The 27,654-nt window shown below is 39.2% G+C and overlaps 1 protein-coding gene across 1 annotated transcript in view; it reads right to left on the minus strand.

Moving 5' to 3' along the window:
- Positions 1-1,024: 1,024 nt before the first annotated feature.
- LOC128643768 (probable ATP-dependent RNA helicase DHX34) overlaps positions 1,025-27,654 on the minus strand; it is a 28,188-nt gene continuing 1,558 nt past the window's right edge. Inside the window, 12 exon segments of the mRNA XM_053696585.1 lie at positions 1,025-1,102; positions 1,732-1,905; positions 2,002-2,238; positions 7,558-7,659; positions 7,745-7,938; positions 10,021-10,195; positions 12,176-12,393; positions 13,891-13,993; positions 14,209-14,249; positions 14,252-14,462; positions 18,921-19,232; positions 21,025-21,779. Of these exon segments, the coding sequence (XP_053552560.1) occupies positions 1,025-1,102; positions 1,732-1,905; positions 2,002-2,238; positions 7,558-7,659; positions 7,745-7,938; positions 10,021-10,195; positions 12,176-12,393; positions 13,891-13,993; positions 14,209-14,249; positions 14,252-14,462; positions 18,921-19,232; positions 21,025-21,708 (2,529 nt within the window). The 5' untranslated portion in view covers positions 21,709-21,779.

Below are 27,654 nucleotides of genomic sequence, written 5' to 3' on the forward strand. Positions count from 1 at the left end.
ATGCAGCTCTGGACTTCGCTGTCCAGATCTTTAAATCTCATACCAACAGATTCAGTCATGAGACCGATAAAGACTCTTCTAAACCCAGACTTTCACACGCACATAGGGAAGTGGGAAAACAAAGGGCTGTACAGGGTAGCGGATTTCTTACATAAAAATAGAATAGCGACATATCAACAAATTCAGGATAAAGTGAATCCCGAGAAAATTCAATGGTTTCTATATTTGCAGGTATCCTCGGCTATTGCTAAATTTAGGACACACAGCTCAGTGAAGCAGTTAACAACACTAGAACGTTTCTGCAATTCTACTAAAAGACACAAACAACTGATTTCAGCCATATATTTAGAGATTCAAAAAGCCAAAAACACCTCTAAAACTACACTGATGGAGAAATGGGAAAAAATTAAACATAATATACTCAAGGGAGGAATGGGAGTCAATACTATATACGTCTAGTAAGGGATTAATCAGCGCCGACTTCAGGGAAAACTGTATTAAAACATCTTTTAGATGGTACTTGACTCCCACAATCACCTCACACTACACTCAGAGGGGTAGTAAACTTTGCTATAGGGGATGTGCTGAAACAGGGACATATATTCATATGTGGTGGGATTGCCCACAGATTAAACAAATATGGTCCAGACTATCTGACTTACTTAGTGAAGTACTGTCTGAAACCATTTCCCTAACAGCACCACAAGCACTACTGAACGAACGCATTGAACCCTTTGGTGCTCCCATCAACACGTTTATACGTACACTTTGTACAGCCACCAGAATCTGCGTGGCGAGATATTGGAAGTCAGGAGCTCCTTCTTGGATGGAAGTGACAGATAAGATCCAAGCTACATATAAAATGTCTGAAACAGCAGCTCATATTAAAAATAACTTCAATCAATTCTCTAAAATTTGGTACTATTGGCTTCTGGCAGGATACTAGGGAGACTTGTGAAGGGAAGATGCTCATTCTGGCTAAGGGAGAGGAGGACTGTTATCAGGGGGTAGTGGGAGACTTAACTTAGAAATCAGACGGTAAGGCCAGGTACACTACTAAGACTGAATTCAAAGATTGGTGGGGGCCCCTTCCCAGGATCCGCTGCAAAAGAAATGAAGCGACAGGCAAGTTGAATGTAGTTTAATTTTATGTTGGTTTATTTTTTTTATTGAGTTGATTGGGGGGAGGGGTGGAAGAATGGGAGGGGAAAATTTGTACTGAGTAAACATGACAAATAGGGAGAAAGAAACAACGATGAATAGTTTGATATGTTACCATTTGCCAATCCTTTTCCCACTCTTCCATGATTTTGAAATTCTAATTTACTATGCTACAATGCAGGTCGGATGGACAATACCATAGATGATCTTTAAGTTCATTTTTTCTATGCAAGGTAAAGATCTCTCAAGGTACCAAACAATTAAAGTAAGGTTAAATACTGGACATTAGCTTTGGTCAAGAGGTCAATGGATCTGTTATGGAATGTATTGGATGAACATTATGTTTTGTACCTGTTGTTTATGATGTAATAATAACAATAAAAAGTATTTCAACTAAATTGCTGGCCATCACTGGGTTAAAGAATCAGTCCTGTGCAGGAGCAAAGTGACTTAATCACAGCGACATGTCTAATCAGTTAAAGAGTCAATTATACATACTAGCAAAGTGACATGTTTATTGGAGTCATGGGTCAACCCTGTGTAGGAACACTGACATAATGGGACCCTCACCTGGTCGGAATCCTTGCGATAACTATTGAATCCGTCAGGTACTGCCAGCTGTGGGTACAAGCCATGGCACACGATAAGCTTGAGCAAGGACACCTGCTGGCTGGAGAGCTCCTGGCCCATGCTCGAGGATTCCCGAAGTTCATCCACGTTATGCCTCAGCTTAAACTTCACATCCTATGAAGATGACGATAAGGTACGACTCAAATAATGACTTAAAGAAAATCAAGCCACGATAATTGAGAGATTTTCATCCCATCCCAGTGCTCAAACCTGAATGTCCACGTTATCTCTGGTGTGGTCTCGGTTAGTCGTTTCTTCGCCATCACTAGAGGAACCCTCGCCCCCTTCCTCTAGTTTCAACACTTTGCGCTTGCGTTTTTCTGTTCGTTCATGTTCTCGCTTAAGATGGTGCAGCTCTTTGCGTTCTCTGTGCATTCTCTGGCGGCTGTTACGGTCTCTATGTTGAAGCTGGATATCTTCTAACATTCCATGGTCTTTAAGCAGCTCCTGCAATGTTTAATCAAGAATAAGTAGCTACTCACAGAATACAAAACTTGTTCGATTTAAGTCTTATACTAATTTATGGGAAATTAGAGCGCGATTTATTAAGCCTTCTCCTGCTCTTTGACTGCAGGTTCTCACAAGAGAACCGGCAGTCCGTATTTATGAAGCAGTGGTCATCAGACCGCTGCTTCCCTAACCTCTTCTCTACCTTTTAGGTGGAGAATTTCAATCTCCCCGGTCTCGTCCAACTGGGGAGATTGACAGCTTCTGCCTGTGTGCGGGCGGCGTTGCACAACAGTGCAAAATACTGCTCTTGTGCAATGCTGAATTCTGCCAACGGAAATCTGTCCGCCAGAGGTGAGCTGCGACAGACAGGGGCGAGCATATGTACGCCCCTGTCTGCCGTAGCTTGATAAATCGAGCCCTTAAAGTAATGGCAAATTCTCAGCTTGCTGGATCAGTCCATTTTGGGGCCATATCAGTATTTCTTCCAAAAGCTGACATACATCTTATAGGCTAGAGTGGACAAACACATCCATTACAAAATTTTGCGTGATAATGATGATCCAAGGGTCAAGCGACACGTTAATCCAAGAGTCCACTCATAATTTAAATCCTAGGGCAATACTGACAAAACCCATCTCATCTTCCTGTACACAAAGCCATGGCCAAGCCAGGGGTGACACGTCCCTTCCTTGCTCTTAAGAAGGGACCTGTCATCACTGGCTTGACCATAGATTGTATGCAGGCTGTACAACACAACTCATACAATAAAGTGACTCCATAGTTCGAGAAGGGGCCTACACTCCCAACACAAGAGGGCTCACAAATACATACCAGTGTTCTCCACAGAAAATGTTATTTAATTATGAAGTAGCCAGGTAAGGACAATGTAACACTAACATATTCTGCTATCCAAGGCACAAATTATTTGCAATGTTTAATACAAATGTAATTAATGATAATATGGGCAATAAGCATTGAAAAATATTGTCTTAAATTTTAGCCGGGTGGTGCACCCAATAAAAAAGGTCCTAGGAAGAACACTGCATACTGTCTAAAATAGATAATACAATAATAAACTAATGTTTAATCCAATAATAATCAAAAAATAATAATCAATCACCCCCGACTATAGTTGTTCATACAGCCATTCACACTCTCCTAAAACAATATAATACTTCCAATTGATGTAAATGAAAAAAGTGGATGCAAATAAAAAATATCACAATGCTGGAAAATATCACTTCACACAAATGACATGAAGTGTTAACACACTTCTAATTACCAGATACACAACAATGGCTTACATTAAAATATCCCCTTTTCAGAAGTGGTAAACTTCTAATTTAAATGTCTGTTTCTTTAAAAGTCTAAATGTTGGGTATATAACTGACCCGCTACAGCAGGGTTAAATGCAGAGTGAATAGTCTCTTCCAAAGGAATGATCCCAGATGCAAATAGCTAACAGCCGTCGGTATTTATCACCGGCGCTGTGTGAGATTCCCCGTGAGTGTTTATACACAAAGCGGTTTTAACTTGCCTCTCTGAGTAGTTCCGTTATTTATCTATGACACTAGGGCTATTTCGCCTTCTTACCGTGTCTCTGTTCTGTATTTCAGCCGCTCTGCTCGAACAAACAGCTGACCGCGGCTAACGGTCTCCAAGGTTTCTGTGTCACCTGGTTTCCGGAACCTCCAGGTTATTCTGACTTGCGCAAGCCTATTGACAGGTTAGAAAGCCTCCAAATCCTTCACCGCTCTTAAGTACTTACACAGTACGCGATATGGAGTTCTCCTTTGGTCCCAATCCGTAGGGGGACTTAGTAGCAGAAAAACAGTTTGTTTGTATATCCCAGTAGCAGGGTGAATTCTCTACGCGTTTCAACCCGTATGGGTCTTTGTCAAGATACTTCTCCCTGCACCTGTGCATTTTTAAATACCCCGCTGTAGCTCCTGATTTGCTGATTCTCCATTTCCTTCCAGCATATGTTAAATGAGGGAGAATGTAAAGGCACATGCTTATTGCGTTTTCCCTGTTCAATCTTAGAATTATTCCTCAAACATTCTTATATTCAGTGTTGATATACATGCCAAAAATTGTATATAAATATATTTTTCATCTTAAATAGTGAATAATTTCATAGTGATACATCATAACTCAAATAAATATTAAGTATAAAAAGTCCTTATAAAATATATATGAATATCCTAAAATAACCATATAAAATTCATTTTTAAAACCATCAATTCTAAAACATACATTCATCTAATAAACACAGCCTATAAAATCAAGTTTATTTATTTAAGGTATTTAATTCAGATAATGGGAATTAGTTTAAAAATTAGATATATAAATTAAAATAAAATACATTATAAAATATATATAAAAAAATATATATATTATATTAAATTCCCTCATAAAATAAATAAAGGGAATAAAAGGAATAATACTATGGGGATAGTGTACAGAAAAACCAAAAATTTTAAATCACTACTGCCCCCTAGTGAATTCAAAAAGGAAGAAAGGAAGATCTATCAAAGATAAAGACCTAAGAGGGGAGGAAATAAGAGGCTTCTTCCCATGTGCAACTTGCAAAGCCTGCAGAAATGGGATTAAAAAGAAAAATATAATGATCCCCGGTATGGACAAAGAGTATATGATTAAGGATACAATTAGGTGCAATAGTAAGGGTGTAGTGTATATGTTACAATGTTCCTGTCAATACTTTTAAATAGGGGAAACCACTAGGATGTTAAGGGACAGGGTGAGGGAACATTTATGGAATATAGAAAAGGGGAAGTTGGATACACATCTATACCAACATTTTAGAGATGTTCATAAGAACAATATTAAGGATCTTAAATTTTGGGGATTGTGTTTGGTATGCAAAGATTGGAGGGGGGGGTAATTTTGAAAATAAACTTTTAAAAAGGGAAGCAGAGTTAATTTATAATTTTAATACCCTTTACCCCAATGGTCTTAATTCTGAATTAGAACTGGCCCCTTTTTTAATGTAAATCCCAAATTTATCTATCCCCCATAGTATTAATCCTCTTAGTCCCTTAATTTATCATAATTCTGAATTAGAACTGGCCCCCTTTTTAATGTAAATCCCAAATATTCTATCCCCCATAGTATTATTCATTTTATTCCCTTTATTTATTTTATGAGGGAATTTAATATAATATATATATTTTTTTATATATATTTTATAATGTATTTTATTTTAATTTATATATCTAATTTTTAAACTAATTCCCATTATCTGAATTAAATACCTTAAATAAATAAACTTGATTTTATAGGCTGTGTTTATTAGATGAATGTATGTTTTAGAATTGATGGTTTTAAAAATGAATTTTATATGGTTATTTTAGGATATTCATATATATTTTATAAGGACTTTTTATACTTAACATTTATTCGAGTTATGATGTATCACTATGAAATTATTCACTATTTAAGATGAAAAATATATTTATATACAATTTTTGGCATGTATATCAACACTGAATATAAGAATGTTTGAGGAATAATTCTAAGATTGTGCCTTTACATTCTCCCTCATTTAACATATGCTGGAAGGAAATGGAGAATCAGCAAATCAGGAGCTACAGCGGGGTATTTAAAAATGCACAGGTGCAGGGAGAAGTATCTTGACAAAGACCCATACGGGTTGAAACGCGTAGAGGATTCACCCTGCTACTGGGATATACAAACAAACTGTTTTTCTGCTACTAAGTCCCCCTACGGATTGGGACCAAAGGAGAACTCCATACCGCGTACTGTGTAAGTACTTAAGAGCGGTGAAGGATTTGGAGGCTTTCTAACCTGTCAATAGGCTTGCGCAAGTCAGAATAACCTGGAGGTTCCGGAAACCAGGTGACACAGAAACCTTGGAGACCGTTAGCCACGGTCAGCTGTTTGTTCGAGCAGAGCAGCTGAAATACAGAACAGAGACACGGTAAGAAGGCGAAATAGCCCTAGTGTCATAGATAAATAACGGAACTACTCAGAGAAGCAAGTTAAAACCGCTTTGTGTATAAACACTCTCGGTGAATCTCACACAGCGCCGGTGATAAATACCGACAGCTGTTAGCTATTTGCATCTGGGATCATTCCTTTGGAAGAGACTATTCACTCTGCATTTAACCCTGCTGTAGCGGGTCAGTTATATACCCAACATTTAGACTTTTAAAGAAACAGACATTTAAATTAGAAGTTTCCCACTTCTGAAAAGGGGATATTTTAATATAAGCCATTGTTGTGTATCTGGTAATTAGAAGTGTGTTAACACTTCATGTCATTTGTGTGAAGTGATATTTTCCAGCATTGTGATATTTTTTATTTGCATCCACTTTTTCATTTACATCAATTGGAAGTATTATATTGTTTTAGGAGAGTGTTAATGGCTGTATGAACAACTATTGATTAGTGATTGATTATTATTATTTTTTGATTATTATTGGATTAAACATTAGTTTATTATTGTATTAGCTAAAGTATTTTAATAAATATCTTTTTGAAAATACATTTACGGTACATTTGAAGTTATTCTTAAATCCCCTAATAAGGTCATTTATTACTTGGACCCTAATTATGCATTAATAAGATAGAAAACTATAGGAGATCTGAATAGACATAGCTACTTAACCTCCCGCTTTATGCGCCCATTGTCTCTTATTTGATTGATTTTGAATCTTATACTATCTAGGAAGGGGATAGTGTTTTTCAGTGAGGCTGTGGAGGTTAGATTCAGCGCTTCACCCAATCTATTGGTTCTAAAATAGATAATGACAGCACACCGGGAAATTTCCAATTCTTCAAATGTATTCAAAAATTATCCAATAGACAGAAAAACAACGACGTTTTGGGCGTCAGCCCTTAATCATGCATGCAACATGATTAAGGGCCGACGCCGAAACGTCGCTATTTTTTGTCTATTGGAGATGTTTTAAATACATTTGAAGAATTGGAAACTTCCTGGTGTGCTGCCATTATTTATTTTGTACTGTATGTTTTGAGGGCCTAAGTGTGAGGCCCTAAATGGAGTTTTTGCACCCTTCATGTTCACAAGTGCTGGAAAATAGCATTTGAAATATAAGATCACTTCATACTATCCGGCGAATAGATAACACCTCAAAAGAAAATAAAAACATTGATCAACTGTGGTCCAGTAACATAAATACTGACTCTTAACTTAACCATTATCAAGCAACGAGAAGCTTCTTTGCATGCAAATATTCGCGCCATCACCAACAAGTCCTAGCTATACAAAATGAAAAAATATTTCTCTGAACATCCTGGTCAAATAACAACCTTGAATTGACGGCGAAGGTTTGTCATCTCATATAACCTCTGCTCTTCCAGTCCCCGTCTTCGGCACCACTTTCTGGAGTTGCTGCTCCTGTTTGATTTGATCTGTTTATTGTAAAAATAAACCGGTTTTGAATGATCCACTTAAGACCAGTATACTAATGGAACTTTCTGCTATTATTATACCCACCTGGACCCACTCATTGAAGACATTAAGCAGAGTAAAGGGGTCTCCATGTTCACTTTCAAGTGGTTTCCTAGCTGTGGCGCACTCTGGGTTATTAGTGGCACTTCGGAGAAAGGGAGATTGCACGCTAAGTGCGGAAGCGATGGTCAAGACTGGCTCCACCAAACTGAATAGAGAGCCCAATATTAGCATCTTCCCTGTAAAACAGACAAAAATGGGTTGTTAATTGAGATTATAACCAACATCTTAAATGACATCTGTAAAGCAGGGCTTGACAAATTTAGCTGCCAGGCAGAAAACAAAAAGGAACAAGTTAATTTTTAGTAGCCAGGCAACTTGTTTGTGTTTACACAAAGGCTGGAAACAAGCTACTATATGTTAAAAGATAGAAAAGAAAAAGCCAAATAATTAAAGCGACACTGAACCCAAAAACAATTATTTCCTGATTCAGATAGAGCATGCAATTTTAAGCAACTTTCTAATTTACTCCTATTATCAATTTTTCTTCATTCTCTTTTTTTTTTTTTTTTAATTTTATCTTTTTTATTAAATTTTTCAAGAAAAAGTAGACAAGTACAGCAATTAGTACATCCAAAACGTACAGTTTCAATTACATAATATACATAAAGGATAATTAAAGAGGCACAATCTATGCGTTAAATAATCATAGTCAACAATTAAATGGCATGGAAACAAAAAAAACAAAAAATGAAAAGTTTCTGTATCACTCAACAGGCCATTCTTGGACCTTCTAAGCATAGACAATATTGATACTAAAATATAGGGTGTTCCAATATAGAGGAGGCAGCTTTTCACAACATAAAGATCTTTACCTCAGAGATATTCAACAAATAATATTCTTAGATATAGTTGATACATCAATCTCATTAGTTATATGAAGAAAAGAAAAAAAAGAAAACACTAATAGCAGAACAGGATTGGCTTTACATTGTGCTAGTTCGATGTTTAACCTAGAATTACTACCAAGAATTTTCTGTATCAAATAGTATTTGAGCGAATTTAATTGTCGACTAGTGTCTTCTAGTCATGTTCAAGCAATTTTTCTTCATTCTCTTATCTTTATTTGAAAAGCAAGAATGTAAGTTTAGAAGCCGGCCCATTTTTGGTTCACAACCTGGGTTGTCATTGCTGATTGGACAGCACCAATAAACAAGTGCTGTCCATGGTACTGAACCAAAAATTGGCAGGCTCCTTAGCTTAGATGCCTTCTTTTTCAAATAAAGATAGAAAGAGAATGAAGAAAAAATTATAATAGGAGTAAATTAGAAAGTTTCTTGAAATTGCATGGTCTATCTAAATCATGAAAGAAAAAAAATTGGGTTAAGTGTCCCTTTAAACCCAAAAGTTTTCTCTCATGATTCAGATAGAGAATACAATTTTAAACAACATTCCAATTTACTTCTATTATCTAATTTGCTTAATTCTTTAGGTATCTTTTGTTGAAGAAATAGTTGCACATGGGCGACCAAATCACACAAGCCATCTATGTGCAACCACCAATCTGCAGCTACTGGGCCTATCTAGATGTGCTTTTCAGCAAAGGATATCAAGAGAATGAAGCACATTAGATAATTTAAGTAAATTAGACAGCAGTTTAAAATTGTATGTTCTTTCTAAATCATGAAAGAAAAACATATGGGTTTCATGTCCCTTTAACTCATCCACTATTTTTTACTTGTATGGCATCTGCCATGGCGCAGTATAAAATAAAAATATTAATAGTTACACACTCTCTGGACTTAAACAAAATAACCTTTATTTAAAATGTAACATAAAATATTAGTGATTTTATTGAGCCAACGTGCTATGGATGTGGAGAGATAGATAGCTGGATAGATAATAGACAAATAGATGATGGATGGATGGATAGATGGAGAGATAGATATATAGATATAGATAGACAGCTGGATATATAATAGATAGACAGATGGATAGATAGGTATTAAATCACGGGAGTCAAATGGATAGATAATAGACAGATAATTAATAGACAGATAGAAAATTAATAGATGGATAATAGATGGATAGATAGATGGACTGACAGACAGATAATAGATAGCTAGATAGATAGATAGATATTAAATCAAGGGAGTCAGGGAGATACAGCTCCAAGAATTTTACCCTTAACTTTTAGGAGTCAAGGAATAAATTCGAGGAGCTGTACATCTCCAACTTCAAGGATTTTTCAAGCCCTAATCTAGACACTGAGAGCCAAAAAGTGACTGACTTATTGAAGTATAAAATGCTCCGAAGCTTACCAATAACTACATCTACTGGCAACTTGGCCAGCAAATTTCCAATCGGTGTGAGCTCCTCCAATGGACCCAATGCGCCCTGATCTCGAAGGTACAAAATGGCCGTTTCTAAGCTGGACATGGGGGGCTGCTCAATGAAAGGAAAGCATCTGGGATCCCCCAAACCCATACTTTTCATCTGATTAAATCAATAAAAATAGTATTATAGTATGGTGGGGTTTTTAATACAGAAATTGGCTTTTTAGTCTCTCAAATAAATGTTATACAATAAAACAAATGATGGATGACAACATAAGTTGATAACAATAAACTGATCTCTAGACTTAAACTAACAGTCTAAACCCAATACTTATTATTTATTACTTGTTACATACCAGATAAGCATCTTGCAACGGGTTACACATAAGCTTGTAAGAACTACATGAAAATTTTAAATAATCATTGTTTGTTAGCAGCTGAAAATGTCCGCCAAGCCCCGCCCACAGCTTTCTTCTTGTATGACAGTTTAGCAGTGCACGTTTAATATTTTTCAGTTAGCTATTTCAAATTGTACATGCACAAATCAGCGTGAGCGAGTAGGAAAACTTATTTAAGAATCGATCATGATTGGAGAAATCTAACATACTAAAAGATACATGCAATAGGTAGGTGGAGATTGGCGGCCATTTTCCGCTTCTAATAAATGATTAATATTTAAAAGTTTCATGTACTTGTAACAAGATTATAGATGTGGGACCAGTTGCAGAATTCTTCTCCGGTATGTAACAGTAAGTAATCAAAATTATGTATTGAGTCTAGACTGTCCCTTTAAAAGGGAATAATTTGTATGAAAAATGTATGAATAAAAGAACCAATTGTTTTTCCTTCTGTTTGACACACCTTTAAAAGAACCAAGAGATGATAAAGTAATTTTTTTCTTTGTTGCGCTTAAGAGAGCATTATAAAATATACTACAGATATAAAAGGATCTTCCTGTACTTAGTATTTAGATTTGTGGGTGCGTCGTTGATGGCCAGAGTTCTTTTATCCCACAGCTCATTAATACTTAGATATGCACTTTCTGTTAAAGGGACACTACCGGTAAAATGTAAAAAATTTCAGGATTCAAATAGAACAATTTAAAAAAAAAAAATCTTTATAATTTTCTTACTACACTAAGTATGTGCAAGAAATAATAAATATATACAGTGAGTATATATAGGAGTCTGTGATTGGCTAATGGCTGTCACATGATACAAGGGGCAGGGAAATAGAAGGAAATTTTGAAAATTTGTCACAAATAAAAATCTACTGCTTATTTGAAATTCAGGGGAAGTGTTTTTGTAATGTATTTTATTGTGCATAATACAAAAGTGCATAAGACGAAGACAATGCAATAGCACTTACTAGACGCCTTGCTTATTTCTGTCACCTGTGTATGTAAATAAAGGCACCCACGCATTATACGCTAGTTTGACCTTTTGTGCTGGTGAGGAGTTACCTGGGGACCGGTGCCGGTGATATAGTTTAAATCTAAATATTGCGGACATGAAAGCGCCACGAGGAATGGTCAGACTCTCCTGGTTAAACAGTAAAATCGTACCTTGTTTGGTGGCAAAGCAGAAGAAACAGCATATAGGCGAGTTATATACCTTTCATTTTACATACACACACACATACGTACATATATATATATATATATATATATATATATATATATATATATATATATATATATACACACACATACACACACACACACATACATACATATATATATATATATATACACATACATACACATACATACACACACGTACATATACACACTGAATTTTTAATAAGCAGTAGATAATTTTTAATTCAAATTTACTTCAATTTTCCAGCCCCCATATCATGTGACATATACAATGAACAGAGGTGTATTAATATAACCATGTTGGTTTTGCAAAACTGGGGAATGGGTAATAAAAGAGATTATCTATCTTTTTAAGCAATACAAATGGAGTAAACTGTCCCTTTAAAGTCTATCAGTTTGATTTTACCTGTATGTGCTTTGATCTTTTTACCTACTGTTAATATGACTTTATAAAACCAAAAGCCAAAATGTTAGAGAGTGTAGAGAACTTTGAGGTTTAGAAAGTTCTCCAAAAAAAAGTAACTGCAATGCAATGGGCACCTGCAGAACGAGAGCATCCAAGGCGACTCTCTGAATTTCCGGGATTGGATATGCAGCAAACGCATCATAATCAGACTCCGCAAAAAGACGATAACACACTCCTGGCCCTGTTCTTCCAGCACGGCCTTTTCTTTGCTCAGCGCTCGCCCGGCTGATCCAGAACTCCTGCAAACGTTGCATTTTGGCCTTAGGGTCAAAACTCATCTCTTTCACCTTCCCTGAAAATGGAAACAAAACTTCAGAAGTGTAAAAAACAAACGAAAACAAAACAAAACATTGGATCCTTGAAAAGTAGCAGTAATCCAACAATATGAAATAGATCACAATCCATGAAACAGGATGTAGCTTAAAGGGGCAGTGTACACTAACATTTTCTCCCCTTTACTGTATTCCCAATGATCCATTTTACCAACTTGAGAGCATTAAATTGTTTTTTTCTTTATTTTCTAATTTTGCCTATTGTATCCCACCTATACTGAACATTTATGAACTTAATTTAAAGGGACACTAAACCCATTTTTTTTCTTTAATGATTCAGATAGAGCATGCAATTTTAGCCTTCTTTCTAATTTACTTCTATTATCAATTTTTCCTTGTTCTCTTGGTATCTTTATTTGAAAAAGCAGGAATGTAAGTTTAGGAGCTGGCCCATTTTCAGTTCAGAACCCTGGGTAGCAATTGCTGATTGGTGGCTACATTTAACTACCAAACAGCAAGCACAACCCAGGTGCTGAACCAAAAATGGTCCGTCTCCTAAGCTCAACATTACTGCTTTTAAAATAAAGATAACAAGAGAACGAAGAAACATTCACAATAGGAGTAAATTAGAAAGTTGCTTTAAATTGCTGCTATATTTGTATCATGAAAGATAGCTTCATTACTTTTTATGGAAGACATCTCTCTGGGACTTACAGTTTCCGCACTTATTCTTATAAAATTCAGTAAGTTCAGCCCCTATGGAGTCTGCAATATAATTTCTCTCCAAACTAGAGAATCTTTGCTTATAGAGTCCATACAAAATAATGAAGCTCTCTGGGAAACTGAAGCTGTCAGTTTTTCAGTTTTATTTTAAAAGAAGAAATACAGAAGTGCAATGCAATTTGTAAAAGATACACATTATACAAGGTATGATCCTAATTTGTTAAAGTTACACAAAACTGCAAAAGCATAATCAGAATTTGGAAAATCACAATCCTAAATACACTGATGTATACAAAATAAAATAGAAAAAGCAACGTTTAAATGTAATAAAACTTAATCTGAAGTGTTAAGTGATATAAAATACAAAGCACAAAGTGTAAATGCAGCAGAACTATCATGTCATTCAGTGCTATATTGCACTGGGCTCGTCTCTCCTTCACATACAGAAAAACAGGGAACATCCCCTTGGAGAAGTAAAGCAAAATCTGCCTTTTAAGAATATCACTAGAGATCTCGCAGTACTGGAGGATCAGTTTAGATCATCTCACCTGAGCAGAGAGCTTTTGATTATCAGGCCCTGAGTATTGGATTTGGCCTTTGAGTAAACAGTAATAAAGAAGATAAGGAAGATTGATGGACGAGGGGACATAAGTGCCAGCACAGTAGTGTTTGGCAGTGTCAGTACTAGATGAAGAGATCCACTACTGGTAGTGTAGTGATTGGTTTCAGTCTCTCTGTTACACAAGGAATTGTATAGAAAACAATTTGCATTGCACAATGTAGGGGATTCTTACCGGAATCAAGTACAAATCTAACGCCATCTATGGTGACAGACGTTTCAGCAATGTTGGTAGAGATAATGCACTTTCTGACACCTGGAGGAGCCAAATCAAAAACCTGGAAAAGAACATAAATATACAATAAAGCAATTGAGTCAAAACTCTAGAGCAGGGGTTAGCAACCTTGGAACCCCAGATGTTTTGGAACTACATTTCCCATGATGCTCAGGCACTCTTTAGGTCGAGTATTATGGGAAATGTAGTTCCAAAACATATGTGATGCCAAGGTTGCTGACCCCTGGCATGGAGGCAGGTGCCACCAGTGTGTCCTACCTTATCCTGATCCGCTATGGACAATGTGCTGTGGAGGGGAGTACAATCCAGCGCTGTGTGTGGGTGGCGTACACTTGTATGGCTTCCTGTACGCTGCTGATCTCAGATACACCGCTCAAGAAGATAAGAAGGTCTCCCCGTTCCTCAGCAGGATACTTGTTATCAATGGCTTGCAAAACACGGAGGTAAGGACGTGGATCAAGCTTTTCTGTTTTGGATGCAGACTCCTCCTGAGGGATCGGCTGGTAAATGACCTGAGAAACCCAAATACAGTTATAGAAACACTGTGGCCAAAATTTATCAAGGTAAAGTTCACACACCTCGTACCTTTTCTGCCCTTAAAGACAGCACAAATTAGATCTCCTATTTATGAAAAGGAATTTACTTACAGAGCCTCACATTTAGTTTGTACATTGTATGGAAATGTCTAATGCCTCCTTGACTTCAACAGAAATCGTGACTAGAACTTTGCCCCCTGGAAATATTTACTATAAGCTGTTCAGAAAACTGTAACTTTATATTTTTCGCCTGGTTGGATGATGATTTAAAGGGATAGTTGAATCAAAATTAAACTTTCATGATTCAAATAGAGCAGCAATTAATAGTGAAGGTAAACTTTGGTGAATGAAAGCCCGTTTTTTAAAATTAATATAAAAACAGGGACACTTTCATTCATCAAAGTTTACAAAGCAGCCGTTTTGCTAAAAAAAAAAAATTACCTTTTTTTTCCACAGCTGGAGCAGCTTCCCCCGCCTGGAGATAATCTCTTCACACGTCAGCAATGACTAATCCTGCTTCCTCCAATCACAGCATGGCCTCAGGCAATGACTACCCTGGGGGGAAAGCTGTGATTGGAGGAAGCCGGATTAGTCATTGCTGACGTGTGAATATAGGATCTCTAGGTGGGGGAAGCTGCTCTGGCTGTGGAAAGAAAAAAAAAGGTAATTTTTTTTAACAAAACGGCTGCTTTGTAAACTTTGATGAATGAAAGTGCCCCTGTTTTTAATAGTATTTTTAAAAAACGGGCTTTCATTCACCAAAGTTTACCTTTCTAATTGGCTCATATTATCAATTTCTCTTTGTTCTCTTGGAATCTTTATTTGATAAAGCAAGAATGTAAGCATAGGAGCCGAACCATTTTTGGTTCAGCACCTGGGTAGCACTTTCTGATTGGTGTCTAAATGTAGCCACCAATCAGCAAGTGCTACCCAGGTGCTGAAAAAAAAATGGGCCGGCTCCTAAGCACACATTCAAATAAAGATAACAAGAGAACAAAGAAAATTTGATGATAGGAGTAAATTAGTAAGTTGAACCATGAAAGTTTAATTTTGACTAGACTATCCCTTTAACTGTGTTCAGAAGAATGCAAAGAAGGTGCTGCTACTTTTAGGTTCAGAACTGGGTTAAATGCTCTAATAGAGAGACTACCACATTAACGTACTAGATTTCATTCTTTTCCTTCCGCCTTTGTCTCTTTCCCTACATGTCTAATTCACGCTTCATTTCCCAGGACTATGGAACATAATATTTGAAATAGAAATCAAATTGACCACAAGAATGCAAAACAGAGGAGGAGCTCTAACCCTAATATAGTAATAAACTACAAAGGAGGGTAATAGGGAGTCCTCCAAAATATTGACACCCAGGTAGCTCTTCAAACACAGTTCATCCAAACTCTCACTCTGAAATCATAAAAAAACCAAGGACACCACATGGTGCGACATATTCTTGACAAGGGAAAGAAGCAACAGGATATAGTAAACAGTATTGGAGCCCTCACAGTCTCTTGTGTAGACTGATTTCTGCACTATCGCTCTTCTGTTTTGCAAGAATCCTTTTAACAATGTTATACAATGACAAGACCACTAGATGGCAGCAGTATTTCCTTGATAAAAGAAGTAAATTAGACACCTTTTAAAAATGATATCCTCTGTCTCAATCATGAAAAATAAAGTTGTATGCACGAGTCTTCACCACTATGGGCTCAATTTATCAAGCCCTTCACCTCGCTACGACTGCAGGCTCTCACAAGAGAACCTGCAGTCAGTATTTATCAAGCAGCGGCCACCTCTTAGTTGGAGAAATTCAATCTCCTCGATCTCATCCGCCCGGGGAGATTGACCGCTCCTGCCCGCATCATAAGCATTAATATTTTTCTTTCAAATGGCTATTACAACCCAAGTCTCCTTATCAGTGGCCAAGATAGGTAGCTTACCCTTCCCAGGTTAGTATCTCAAGCACAAATGTGTACTTGCCTTAAAGGTGTTTTTTTATTTCAAATGAATAATCCTAGAGTAGACTTTATTCTTCTTTTTGGTCACTCAAAATAACTCTTCAGACCAATCTTACCCAAGGGACCTGAAAACAATCTCGCTAAACTCTCCCACATACTATAGAAAACAAGATAAATGTATCCACAAATTACACCACACTTTAACCCTTTGAGTGCTAATGACAGCCCTTGAGGGAGATCTGGGGGCTCCCACCGGCTCCTACCCCGGCGACCGTGCCTGTAGAGTGACAGGCATCGCCGGGGCTTCCCATTTTGCGTGGTGACGTCACGCACAATAACGTGAGGACGTCACCGCGCAACTTTATTTATACTTAACAATGTTAAGTATAGGAGCAGGGGGCATGCTGCTTAGAAGCCTGTATCTCAGGCATCTAAGCAGCTACAGACTCCCAAGACCCACCATTGGAAAGATAATCGCCTAACCTTCTCAACAGTGTAAGTATTGGGGGTCTGATAAAAATAAAAAATAAAGTTAAAAAAAAAACAAAATTGTTCAAAAAAAAACTAAAAAAAAAAATTAAAAGAAATCTTAGCACCCAGGTGGGAAAGTGCTTAGCACTCAAAGGGTTAATTCATAAACTGTCTCATTGTGGCAAAACATCTACTAGTGTAAGCAAGGATATTTGTACATACCTATCCTAATACAAGATAAAGAAAACCTATTTCTTAGCTATTCCATCAAACCTGAACCCAGGTACCTTATCAAGAACCCCAGAAGATCCTGCTCATTATTTTCGTATAGTGACCTAGCATTAATCCAGTGACAGTTTAAGCAAATAGCTTCCCAGTTCTGCTCATATTGGTATGCCATATTTTAATACTTCTCATCACCTTTTAGTTTACCCTCCGTCCGCCCCCCACCCATCAAAGTTTACTTGGTAAACACAGGAAAATATATCCTCCTATCACAAGTTATATCACAGTTAATGAGTGCTACACAGTAATTTATGTTTATATTATTGTTCACTCCTAGTTTGGATTCATAGCGCTCACATCCAATAACTTGTTATGTTAAGCTATAAAAACAAAACAAAAAATGAGGTTTGTCATTTGAGACCCAAAAGTGGTCTCCTTTATTGCAGTTGACCTCCTATAAATTGGCTATGTATTACTGAGGCCCAAGTGACCTCATATGCCATTCTGGAGGTATAATGAACATTAGGCATACTAGCTCTCTCCGGAATGTATAGTGTATACTGAAAATGTTAGACTATAAGATGTATTTATTTAATTAATGTACAGCTTTATTGCTCCATATTACATGTATGCCTTGTACAAAGCCTCAAATAAAAATTATTAAAAAGGGATTTCCATAAGCAACAAAGCACAATAAAAAAAAAACAATGCAATAGCACATAGGGGCAGATTTATGAAAGTGCGGACGGACATGATTCGCTGTAGCAATCATGACCGCCGCACATCGATAAATGCCGACAGCATACACTGTCGGCATTTATCAATGCACAAGGAGCTCTGGTGAACTGCTTGTGCAATGCCACCCCCTGCAGACTAGCAGGGGGTGTCAATCACCCCAATCGTATGCGATCAGGTGGATTGATGTCCGCAACTTTAGAGGCGGCAGACAAGTTAAGGAGCAGCGGTCTTAAGACCGCTGCTTCTTAACTCCTGTTTCATACGAAACAGCTGCATCAAGCTCCATTTGGAGCTTGATGAATCGGCCCTTTAGTCTGAAATTAAAATGAGAAGTAGATTTTTTTCTGACAAATTACAAAGGTATGTCTATTTCCACTGCCCCTGTATCATGTGACAGCCATCAGCCAATCACAAATGCATATACATTTATTCTGTGAATTCTTGCACATGCTCAGTAGGAGCTGGTGACACAAAAAGTGTAAATATAAAAAGACTGTGCACATTTTGTAAATGGAAGTAAATTGCAAAGTTGTTTAAATTTGCATGCTCTCTCTGAATCATGAAAGTTTAATTTTGACTTGAGTGTCCCTTTAATTTTGTTTAACTAGGTTGATTGTTGATACCTGCCTATGGAAGTTTATATGTATCCCACCTTTTCACATGACAGCTCCTGTCCGCACGTGGTTGGCTGTGCGCGGGAAGGGGGCGGCGTTGCACAAGAGCGCAAAATAGTGCTCATGTGCAATGCTGAATTCCGCCAACGGATTTCTGTCCGCCAGAGGCGAGCTGCGGCAGACAGGGGCACATATGTACGCCCCTGTCTGCCGATGCTTGATAAATCAAGCCCAAGGTGTGAAAGCTATAGAATACAGGTCAGTCTAGGTGTTTATTTTATCCTCTTCTCTGCCTCTTCGAGAAAATATTATATTACGAGGTGCCCTTACCTTCTTTATGTAATTTCAGAACATTTGCAATAAGCTATATCAGTAATAAAACAGCAAGCTGTGAAATAAGTTAGTTGGTTAAATTATCAGCTTATAGTTACCTGTATGGGAAACAGTCTCCCGGGCACTTGCAGGACAGGAGCTTGGTCAAAATATCCAGAGAAAAGTTTGATGTTGATTGTGGCTGACATAAGAATCACTTTCAGATCTGGCCGCAGAGGAAGGAGCTTGCGCAAGACACCAAGAAGAAAGTCACTGTGCAGGTGTCTTTCGTGAACCTCGTCAACAATCAGCACCTGATACAGAGGAATCTCAGGATCCTTTTGGATCTGGCGCAACAGCAAACCCTCAGTGAGAAACACGATCTTCGTAGCAGGAGAGCGGCTACTTTCAAAACGGATTTGGAAGCCGACCTATCAAAAGAAATGATTTGTTGTTGAATTAAACACATTACTTTGCTGCTACATGGGATTGATCTCTTAACCCAATAAACAAGTTATTGTCATTAGGATACTTTGCTCCTACAAGGCACTGACCCTTTAAAACATTAAAGGGATATTGTACACACTAGATTTTTCTTTGCATACAAGTTTTGTATATGATCCATTTATATAGCCCATCTTGGTGTGTTTTTGTAACAATGTATAGTTTTGCTTATTTTTAAATAACATTTTGCTGATTTTCTGACTTCTAACCAAGCCCCGAAGTTTTAGATGTATACTGATGTCTGCAGATTCCTGCTGTTCCTGATTGTCTAATGGGTCTTTCATATCCAGGGGAGGGAGTGTGTGATCTTCCTTCATCAGTGTTGAATTTGGAGCTTCTAAGTAAGTTTTTAAAAGGTTTTATACTGGAGTTTTAGATCAGTATCTGTGCATATTCTTCTTTATAGTAGTGTCTATTACATGAAGATATATAAAAATTGGTGTATATTGTCCCTTTAACCCCATGGCCATATGGACACAGGTACTACATCGCATAGTACTTTGGCCGTACCTACGTCTAACACTCTGGCGCATGCTGTGGTCCCTGCTGTCAGCTAACACAGCAGAGACTGCAACTGGTGGCAGAAAACATCTGCCTTTATATGGTAAGGGAGTGTTGATTGTGCTCCCTTACTATATAAAGGAAGATCGCCAATCATTACAGAGAGTGACTGTCTGTGTCACTTGCTGTAACAATCCTCTGTTGGTGCAGAGTGGGAGTGGTGGGAGGGAAGGAAGGAGGGGGGTGGCCTAGCGGAGGGGGAGGTAGGGGTGGAGTTCCGTACACTACAGAAAAAAATGTTAGGCATGGGAAGGGAGGGATAAAAATTGTTTGCAGGGGAAGGAACGCTACAGAAAACAAAAATGGTTTTGTAGGGGGAGGGGGGTCTCCTACACTACAGAATTTTTTTTATACTAAAAATATTTTTTTTTTTAAAAAGATGGTAGGGAGTAGTGTGAGGGGGCAGGGTTAGAGCGCTGTTCAGGGAGGTGAGGAAAAAGCCATACACTACAGAAATATAAAAAAAAAACTTAAATTGCATACTGGCAGACTGTCTGCCAGTACCTAAGATGATGGTGACCAGTGGGGGAGGAAAGAGAGCTGTTTGGGAGGTATCAGGTGGGAGGGTAATCCCTACACTAAAGCATATATTAACCTTACAAACTACCTGATTAATCCCTTTACTGCTGGGAATTTAAGAATTAGCGGCCTTCAAAAACAATTGGCAAAACCATGCATGTCTTCTGTTTCTGAACAAAGGGGACCCAAGAAAAGCTTTTACAACTATTTGTCTTATGACTGCAATAGTTGTATGTAAATAATGTTAGTGAGAAACCCAAAGTTAGAGCAAAAATTAACAATATTTGTTATATGATCGCATTTGGCAGCCAAATAGTGGCATCAAATATACCAAAATGGGCCTAACAACCTTGGGTTGTCCACTTAAAAAATATAAAAAAATTTTTATAAGTTAATCAAAAAAACAAAGGCTCTATTTCTGTTTAAATGGAGTAATAGCAAAAATTCTCTGGTATTTTTGGCAAGATTTCCTCTGAAATTCCCGTTAGAAAAGGGGTTAAACATGTCACTGTCATTAGGTCACTTTTTACCTAAATGGTAATGACCCATTAAACATGTCACAGTCATTAGATCAATCTCCTACTGAAAGGGACTATCACCATAAACATTTCATATTCCTCTGTGGGACTGGCAACATACCTTTGATCCATATTGATTGAGACTCTCAAACCCAACTCGTTTTGCCAACGAAATACAGGCAATCCGGCGTGGCTGGGTACAGGCAATGTGTCCAAACCCTGCAGCCAACAAATACTGTGGTACCTGTGTGGATTTCCCACATCCAGTATCACCTGCCACTACCACCACCTGGTGCTTCTTCACCATCTGCACAACCTTCTCCCTGTACTGGAAAATGGGTAAACTTGACCTTTCCTTCCTAAGCTTTGATAGTTTTGCAAAACTTTGCTTCTGCATAAAGTCAAGGTAGTGAAGGATGGCCATCTTAAACTCAGCCAGCTTCTCTTTTGGCAAGTCTCTATAATCTCTGGATCTATGGACCTTCTCATGACGACCACGAAGCATCTTCTCCAGATCTTTGTTTAGAACAATTGACACATTGATTCGATATCTTGGATCATAATGCTTAGGAAGGTCCTTCAACTCATTATTAGATTTGTCCTGTGCCTCCCTCTCCTTCTCTTGCCCATCACGTTTCTGACGGCTCTGAAATCTTTGGAAGCGATCAAAAAACACCCAGAATTCTTTGTTCTCTTCAGTACCAAACTTGATATAGCTTTTTTCACCAAAGAAAAGATCTTCCAATTGTCTTCGGGTATGAGGACAATTCCAGTCCCAACTGAGACTTCCTCGGTCCCGATCCATCTCCTCTTTGCGTTATTGAATTCTCATTTTTTTTTTTGCTCTTGAAACCCCCACAATTATTAGAAAAAAGCCTATAAAGTGACACAGATACATATATTGAAAAAATATATAATAACAGATAGAATGTTAGTAACAAAAAAGGTGAGAAATATACAGAAGGAATAAGTCAAGTGGCAGAAATACAGATAAGAACATTTAAAGTGGTGGTAAACTATAACATGCAACATTGCATCTGATCTTAATTAAAAAAAAGGCACTTTCATTCATGAAATCACATACATTTCAAATTATTGATAAATATTACTTGTTTAGATTTTAATATTTTGCTGCCGTTCCTCCACCCATACATTTAATGCCAATTTTATCCTATGTTCAAATCAGATGCCGGCAAGCCGGCAACTTTGTAAGACACACACGCCCCTCTTTAGATCAGCGTATGTGCTACATGTAAATTATAATACAGACAGTCACCTAACATGAAGTCCTTTATTCGATGAGATACAAAGTATCAGCAACTTCGCAGTCTGACTATTATGCTGTAAAGCGCTGCTCAAAAAAGTATACAATGAATTTAATACATTTTATATATGTATCGTAGTAAGACTTAAACGCATGTGCGAACGTACCACTGAAGAACATGCTGCCCATAGAATGACGTAGAGAGTGGGTGGTACCACTCTTTACATCAGTAAATGAATAGAGCAGGAAGTAATGCTGGGGGGGGGGGGGGGGGGGGGAGTAAACATTGATAACGCAATGTAAGTAATATATAGAATTAAAAACGGTTTCCTAAAATAAAAAAACATAGTGATCAAGGTTGTATTTGATTGATGATTATTAATTTATTGTGCATTTGTACAATTTACCATCACTTTAAAGCAAATCTAAGTTGTTTCACATTAAAATAAAAAAATAATTCATATTTGAAGAAAAAAAAAATATATAAATGTACATTAGATCAGTGCTAACTTCACACCACAATCCTATGCGGACATCAACAATGTTGTACAGTGTTGTAAAAAACAAAAATAAAAGATTGTAGTTGTTATTAGGAATATGGGGATTAGTAACAAACAAGACATCTATTTAAATGTTTGTCATAATACACAGACCTCAGGACACCTACCTCTCACTTCCCCTAATACACAGACGCCAGGACACCTACCTCTCACTTCCCCTAATACAAAGGCACCTAGACACCTACCTCTCACTTCCCCATAATACAAAGGCACCTAGACACCTACCTCTCACTTCCCCCTAATACAAAAACATGTACATTTCACCTCCACTAATACAAAACCATCCAGACACATACTTTTCCTCTCCTCTTATACACCGAACCTGAACATACCACTAGCATTCCTAATACCCAGACATCAGCACTAATACCTCGCCCCTCCCCCTAATAAACAGACACCAGAGCACATACATCTCACCTCCCCCTAATACACAGACACCAGGACACATACCTCTCACCTCCTTCTAATACACAGACACCAGGGCACATACCTCTCACCTCCCTCTAATACACAGTCACCAGGGCACATACCTCTCACCTCCCTCTAATACACAGTCACCAGGACATATAGCTCTCATATCCTAATACACAGACACCAGGGAACATACCTCTCATCTCCTAATACACAGACATCAAAACATCTACCTCTCACCATCTCCTAATATACAGACACCAACAAACATATCTATTACCTCATCCTAATATACAGACATCAGGGCACATACCTCTCACCTCCTCCTAATACACAGACACCAGAACACATACCTCTCACCTCCCTCTAATACACAGACACCAGGGCACATACCTCTCACCTCCCTCTAATACACATACACCAGGGCACATACCTCTCACCTCCCTCTAATACACAGACACCAGGGCACATACCTCTCACCTCCCTCTAATACACAGACACCAGGGCACATACCTCTCACCTCCTCCTAATACACAGACACCAGGACACATACCTCTCACCTCCCTCTAATACACAGACACCAGGGAACATACCTCTCACCTCCCTCTAATACACAGACACCAGGGCACATACCTCTCACCTCCCTCTAATACACAGACACCAGGGCACATACCTCTCACCTCCCTCTAATACACAGACACCAGGGCACATACCTCTCACCTCCCTCTAATACACAGACACCAGGACACATACCTCTCACCTCCCTCTAATACACAGACACCAGGACACATACCTCTCACCTCTCCTTCTAATACACAGACACCAGGGCACATACCTCTCACCTCCCTCTAATACACAGACACCAGGGCACATACCTCTCACCTCCCTCTAATACACAGACACCAGGGCACATACCTCTCACCTCCCTCTAATACACAGACACCAGGGCACATACCTCTCACCTCCCTCTAATACACAGTCACCAGGACATATAGCTCTCATATCCTAATACACAGACACCAGGGAACATACCTCTCATCTCCTAATACACAGACATCAAAACATCTACCTCTCACCATCTCCTAATATACAGACACCAACAAACATATCTATTACCTCATCCTAATATACAGACATCAGGGCACATACCTCTCACCTCCCTCTAATACAAAGACACCAGGACACATACCTCTCACCTCCCTCTAATACACAGACACCAGGGCACATACCTCTCACCTCCCTCTAATACACAGACACCAGGACACATACCTCTCACCTCCCTCTAATACACAGACACCAGGACATATAGCTCTCATATCCTAATACACAGACACCAGGGAACATACCTCTCATCTCCTAATACACAGACATCAAAACATCTACCTCTCACCATCTCCTAATATACAGACACCAACAAACATATCTATTACCTCATCCTAATATACAGACACCAGGGCACATACCTCTCACCTCCCTCTAATACAAAGACACCAGGACACATACCTCTCACCTCCCTCTAATACACATACACCAGGGCACATACCTCTCACCTCCCTCTAATACACAGACACCAGGGCACATACCTCTCACCTCCCTCTAATACACAGACACCAGGGCACATACCTCTCACCTCCTCCTAATACACAGACACCAGGACACATACCTCTCACCTCCCTCTAATACACAGACACCAGGGCACATACCTCTCACCTCCCTCTAATACACAGACACCAGGGCACATACCTCTCACCTCCCTCTAATACACAGACACCAGGGCACATACCTCTCACCTCCCTCTAATACACAGACACCAGGGCACATACCTCTCACCTCCCTCTAATACACAGACACCAGGACACATACCTCTCACCTCCCTCTAATACACAGACACCAGGACACATACCTCTCACCTCTCCTTCTAATACACAGACACCAGGGCACATACCTCTCACCTCCCTCTAATACACAGACACCAGGGCACATACCTCTCACCTCCCTCTAATACACAGACACCAGGGCACATACCTCTCACCTCCCTCTAATACACAGACACCAGGGCACATACCTCTCACCTCCCTCTAATACACAGACACCAGGACATATAGCTCTCATATCCTAATACACAGACACCAGGGAACATACCTCTCATCTCCTAATACACAGACATCAAAACATCTACCTCTCACCATCTCCTAATATACAGACACCAACAAACATATCTATTACCTCATCCTAATATACAGACATCAGGGCACATACCTCTCACCTCCCTCTAATACACAGACACCAGGGCACATACCTCTCACCTCCTTCTAATACACATACACCAGGGCACATACCTCTCACCTCCCTCTAATACACAGACACAAAGAAACATACCTCTCACCTCCTCCTAATACACAGACACCAGGGCACATACCTCTCATCTCCCTCTAATACACATACACCAGGGCACATACCTCTCACCTCCCTCTAATACACAGACACCAGGGCACATACCTCTCATCTCCTAATACACAGACAACAGGGCACATACCTCTCACCTCCCTCTAATACACAGACACCAGGTCACATACCTCTCACCTCCCTCTAATACACAGACACCAGGGCACTTACCTCTCATCTCCCTCTAATACACAGACACCAGGACACATACCTCTCAACTCCCTCTAATACACAGACACCAGGACACATACCTCTCACCTCCCTCTAATACACAGACACCAGGGCACATACCTCTCACCTCCTTCTAATACACAGACACCAGGGCACATACCTCTCATCTCCTAATACACAGACATCAAAACATCTACCTCTCACCATCTCCTAATATACAGACACCAACAAACATATCTATTACCTCATCCTAATATACAGACACCAGGGCACATACCTCTCACCTCCCTCTAATACACAGACACCAGGGCACATACCTCTCACCTCCTTCTAATACACAGACACCAGGACACATACCTCTCACCTCCTTCTAATACACAGACACCAGGGTACATACCTCTCACCTCCCTCTAATACACAGACACCAGGGCACTTACCTCGCACCTCCCTCTAATACACAGACACCAGGGTACATACCTCTCATCTCCTTCTAATACACAGACACCAGGGCACATACCTCTCAGCTCCTTCTAATACACAGACACCAGGGCACATACCTCTCACCTCCCTCTAATACACAGACAACAGGGCACTTACCTCTCAGCTCCTTCTAATACACAGACACCAGGGCACATACCTCTCACCTCCCTCTAATACACAGACACCAGGGCACTTACCTCTCATCTCCCTCTAATACACAGACACCAGGACAAATACCTCTCACCTCCCTCTAATACACAGACACCAGGACACATACCTCTCACCTCTCCCTAATACACAGACACCAGGACAATTACCTCTCACCTCCTCCCTAATACACAGACACCAGGACAATTACCTCTCACCTCCTCCCTAATACACAGACACCAGGACAATTACCTCTCACCTCCTCCCTAATACACAGACACCAGGACAATTACCTCTCATCTCCTTCTAATACACAGACACCAGGGCACATACCTCTCATCTCCTTCTAATACACAGACACCAGGGCACATACCTCTCATCTCCTTCTAATACACAGACACCAGGGCACATACCTCTCATCTCCTTCTAATACACAGACACCAGGGCACATACCTCTCATCTCCTTCTAATACACAGACACCAGGGCACATACCTCTCATCTCCTTCTAATACACAGACACCAGGGCACATACCTCTCATCTCCCTCTAATACACAGACACCAGGGCACATACCTCTCACCTCTCCCTAATACACAGACACCAGGACAATTACCTCTCACCTCCTCCCTAATACACAGACACCAGGACAATTACCTCTCACCTCCTCCCTAATACACAGACACCAGGACAATTACCTCTCACCTCCTCCCTAATACACAGACACCAGGACAATTACCTCTCACCTCTCCCTAATACACAGACACCAGGACTCATACCTCTCACCTCTCCCTAATACACAGACACCAGGACACATACCTCTCACCTCTCCCTAATACACAGACACCAGGACAATTACCTCTCACCTCCTCCCTAATACACAGACACCAGGACAATTACCTCTCACCTCCTCCCTAATACACAGACACCAGGACAATTACCTCTCACCTCCTCCCTAATACACAGACACCAGGACACATACCTCTCATCTCCTTCTAATACACAGACACCAGGGCACATACCTCTCATCTCCTTCTAATACACAGACACCAGGGCACATACCTCTCATCTCCTTCTAATACACAGACACCAGGGCACATACCTCTCATCTCCTTCTAATACACAGACACCAGGCACATACCTCTCATCTCCTTCTAATACACAGACACCAGGACATACCTCTCACCTCTCCCTAATACACAGACACCAGGACTCATACCTCTCACCTCTCCTAATACACAGACACCAGGGCACATACCTCTCACCTCTCCTAATA

This window comes from Bombina bombina, unplaced genomic scaffold (genome assembly GCF_027579735.1).
Source record: "Bombina bombina isolate aBomBom1 unplaced genomic scaffold, aBomBom1.pri scaffold_1790, whole genome shotgun sequence".
Lineage (NCBI taxonomy): Eukaryota > Metazoa > Chordata > Amphibia > Anura > Bombinatoridae > Bombina > Bombina bombina.